This window comes from Octopus bimaculoides, chromosome 5 (assembly GCF_001194135.2).
Source record: "Octopus bimaculoides isolate UCB-OBI-ISO-001 chromosome 5, ASM119413v2, whole genome shotgun sequence".
In the NCBI taxonomy this organism is placed as follows: Eukaryota; Metazoa; Mollusca; class Cephalopoda; order Octopoda; family Octopodidae; genus Octopus; species Octopus bimaculoides.
In genome coordinates this window covers 119,312,428-119,316,296 of record NC_068985.1, presented here as the reverse complement: position 1 = coordinate 119,316,296, position 3,869 = coordinate 119,312,428, and the positions used below count along the sequence as shown (strand labels likewise).

Below are 3,869 nucleotides of genomic sequence, written 5' to 3'. Positions count from 1 at the left end.
CTCAGTCAAATCGTCCAACCCATGCTAGCATGGAAAGCGGACGTTAAACGACGACGACGACTTATGTGTGTGTCTTTGTGTCTGTATTTGTCCCACCACCATCGCTTGACAACCGATGTTGGTGTGTTTACGTCCCTGTAATTTAGCAGTTCAGCAAAGGGGTTTGACAGAATAAGTACTAGGCTTACAAACAATAAGTCCTGGGGTTGATTTCTTTGACTAAAAAATCCTTTAGGGTGATGCTCCAGCATGGCTGCAGTCAAATGACTGAAACAAGTAAAAACAATATTATAATGAATTGTATAAAAAAATTAAAATATTTTGTGTATTGTAGAAGTCTAATCAATTTATTGTACATAAATTTTAACAAGAAAATCTTATATGGAACCCCAGTTGAGACCACTGATTTATATGCTATTATATATAGCTTTGTATGCTTCAAGATCCACTATTTCAAAAAAAAAATTTTTTTTTTTTTTCTTTCCAAACTGTTATACTGTATTCCTTGACTCGTCGTCTCACAGAAAGGAGATAAAACGCTTATTGGATATCTTTGAAAACAAGCTTGTAGACAGATCCTGAGTTTTTCTTTGTTTTTTCACTTGTGTTGCCAGACACTGATAGTTGTTTTTTTTTTCTTTTTTTAACCACCAAAAGAAAAGAAAGACTGAAAGAAAAAGACAAAATGAAACTACAATACTACTACTACTACTACTATCTGTTACATCTGCTCAGTTAATACTTCCAGTTATCTCCACTTTCTTTTAGTTTTATATATACATATATATATGTTGATATTGAACAGTGAATGCTCAACACTTGCATTGGTGGATAAAAATTCTTTATTTATGGATTAAGGCTACCATTGGTTTCATGTTAAGAGAGAAATCCCTTAACAATTATCAAGCCTGCCATATGGCAACATTGGTGTTTGAACACCGATGTTCTCATATGGCAGGCTTGATAATTGTTAAGGGATTTCTGTTACATAAAACCAATGGTAGCCATAACCCATTAATAAAGTATATACATATATATATTATATATTGGGGGAGGGTAATATCCTTTTTCATTGAAAGGAATGTAATTATATTTATGACATCTCTATCGCTAACATTCTTTTTTTTTTTTTTTACTGTTGTTGTTTAATGTTTTTATTTTTTTGTTATTATAAATCTAAATCTACTTACAAATGGAGTTCACTTTATTTTTTATTGCCTTTAATCATCATTATTTTTATTGTTGTTATTAAGGTGGCAGGTTGGCTGAAGCGTTAGCATGCTGAACAAAATGCTTAGCAGCATTTTACCCATCTTTCAAATTCCACTGAGATTGACTTAGCCTTTTATCCTTTCAGAGATGATAAAATAAGTACCAGTTGAGCATTGGGGTTAATGTAATCGACTTACTCCGCTCACCCAAAATTACTGGCCTTGTGCTAAGATTTGACACCTTTATTTTAATTATTGATAAGGTGGTGAATTAGCAGAATCACTAGCACCTTGGGCAAAATGCTTAGCGGCATTTTATCTGGGTTCTTATGTTCTGGGTTCTAATTCCACCATGGTCAACTTTGCCTTTCATCCTTTTGGGGTTGATAAAATAAGTACCAGTTGAGCACTGGAGGTTGATGTAATTGAAACTTCAGGCCTTGTGCCTGTATTAGAAAAGATTATTGTTGATTTTTCTATTTTCTTTTTCTTTCTTTCTTTTTTTTTATTTCGTCTTTCTCCTTCAAAACATCACATATTTTTACCCCCTCATTTACTTGCCTGTTTGCTACATTCCCAATGTCTGATTGAAGTCCCTGCAGAATCAAAAAGAAAAAAAGTTATTGAAACTCAGACACATTTTGGAATAAACCTTACATAATGTCAGTATTAAATCTGCAGAACTCAGACAAACCACAAGCAATAAAATAAACCACTCACCCTCCTCCTCTAAATCTGCAACCATAATGATTGGTTATCCTCCAACCTCTGCTCTCTTGTCTAAAACCTTTACTTTACTGCAGCCATGATATTGATATTTGTTAAACCAAAATGACAATTCTTATTGCAGTGACTGCTAATCTTAATACAGCCTCAACAGTAACTTCACAAACTAAATACTGGTAGGGGTGTGAAATTTGTCTATTTACAAGCTTCCTAGTAAGTAATCTCTGCTGTAACCCCAAAGGTGGTTCCTCTTCCCAATGCAACTAATTATGATAGTTTGTTCTCTTGTAAATATGATATTAATATTTACTCTTACCATTTATGTGTGATGACACAGCACTTCCATATCTTGCTATAATTATAATTGAACATATTTATATACAATGAGAAACAGACTGATTTACTTTGTGTGTGTGTATGTATGTATGTGTGTACGTATGTGTCTATATGTATGTGTTTATATGTATGCGTGTGTATATATTTGTATGTTGTGTGTGCGTGTGTGCACGTGTATAAGTGTATATACTAGGTGCATTCAAAAAATATCTGACTTTATTTTTCCCAAGAAAACTAATGCTGCATGAGTAAAATCCATTTAGGTGGGTGGTGATGCCACCCTTTCTGCTTCAGTTCCCAGCTGTTACACCTAGTGTAGTGTGCACTCATTTCACTGAGATGCACTGCACAGAGATATTGCATCAAATTTTGCCAAAAGCCTGGTGGTACTCAAGCTCAAACCATCCAGAAGATTCAGCAGGCCTTTGGCGATGATACCATGGGGAAAAAACTCAAATCAAGGAGCAGTACAGCTGATTCAGACATGGCTGCAACTCAGTGAAGCACACTCAGGCAGGCCATCCACAAGCCAAAATGAGGAGCCAATTGAGAAGGTTCAGTGAATAATTCATGGAAGACCATTGCATAACAATTGAGGAAATTGCTCATGAAGTGGGAAGATCAGTGCATTGCATTTTAACGGAGGATTTGTGCATGTGGAGAGGGCGAAATTTTACCCCCAACGTACTGGCAGCAACTCCACATAGAAATCACTCGTAGCATGCTGGGCTGTGCAAACCCTGACCCAGACTTCATGAAAGCCATCATTACTGGTGATGAGACCCAAGTTTATGGTCTCTGCTCAATGTGTTTGGCCATCTTGTATGAAAATGAGAATCTGATGAGCATGCACTACACTTCTGTGCTCAAGGCATAACAACATGAACATTTCCATGCATGCACAAGAAGGGTGGCATCACATCCCACCCAAAGGATTTTGCCTAAACAGCATTACTTTTGGCAGGGGGAAAATGAAGTCTGATACTTTTTGAACACACCTCATATATGTGTGATATAAAGAAAAATTGGTTTAAACTTAGAAAATAATAATTTGTGTGGGAGCTACCTTTTTGAGGAATCTGACTACTTACTATAAAGTACTGAAAGCACTGTTGCTGAGTGTTTATGCAAAACAGCTTGACAAACAAGATGTTTTGCTTTATTTGAAATTAGACACATACACACTCATCTATAAATATATATATATATATATATATATGTGTGTGTGTATACATATATGTGTGTGTGTGTGTGTATACATATATGTGTGTGTGTGTGTGTATACATATATGTGTATGTGTATATATATATATATGTGTGTGTGTATATGTGTATATATATGTGTGTGTATGTGTATATATATATATGTGTGTGTATATGTGTATATATATATATGTGTGTGTATATGTGTGTATATATATATATGTGTGTATATGTGTATATATATATGTGTGTGTATGTGTATATATATATGTGTATGTGTATATATATATATATGTGTGTATGTGTATATATATGTGTATGTATATATATATGTATGTGTGTATATATAATATGTATGTGTGTATATATATGTGTATGTGTGTATATGTGTAT

General features: G+C 34.3%; 1 protein-coding gene across 1 annotated transcript in view; it reads left to right on the top strand.

The window, feature by feature from the left end:
• Positions 1 to 3,288, top strand: part of LOC106868315 (uncharacterized) — a 33,088-nt gene extending 29,800 nt beyond the window's left edge. The window contains exon 6 of the mRNA XM_014913506.2: positions 525 to 3,288. Within this exon, the coding sequence (XP_014768992.1) occupies positions 525 to 582 (58 nt within the window). The 3' untranslated portion in view covers positions 583 to 3,288. The remainder of the gene's footprint in view (positions 1 to 524) is intronic.
• Positions 3,289 to 3,869: the final 581 nt, after the last annotated feature.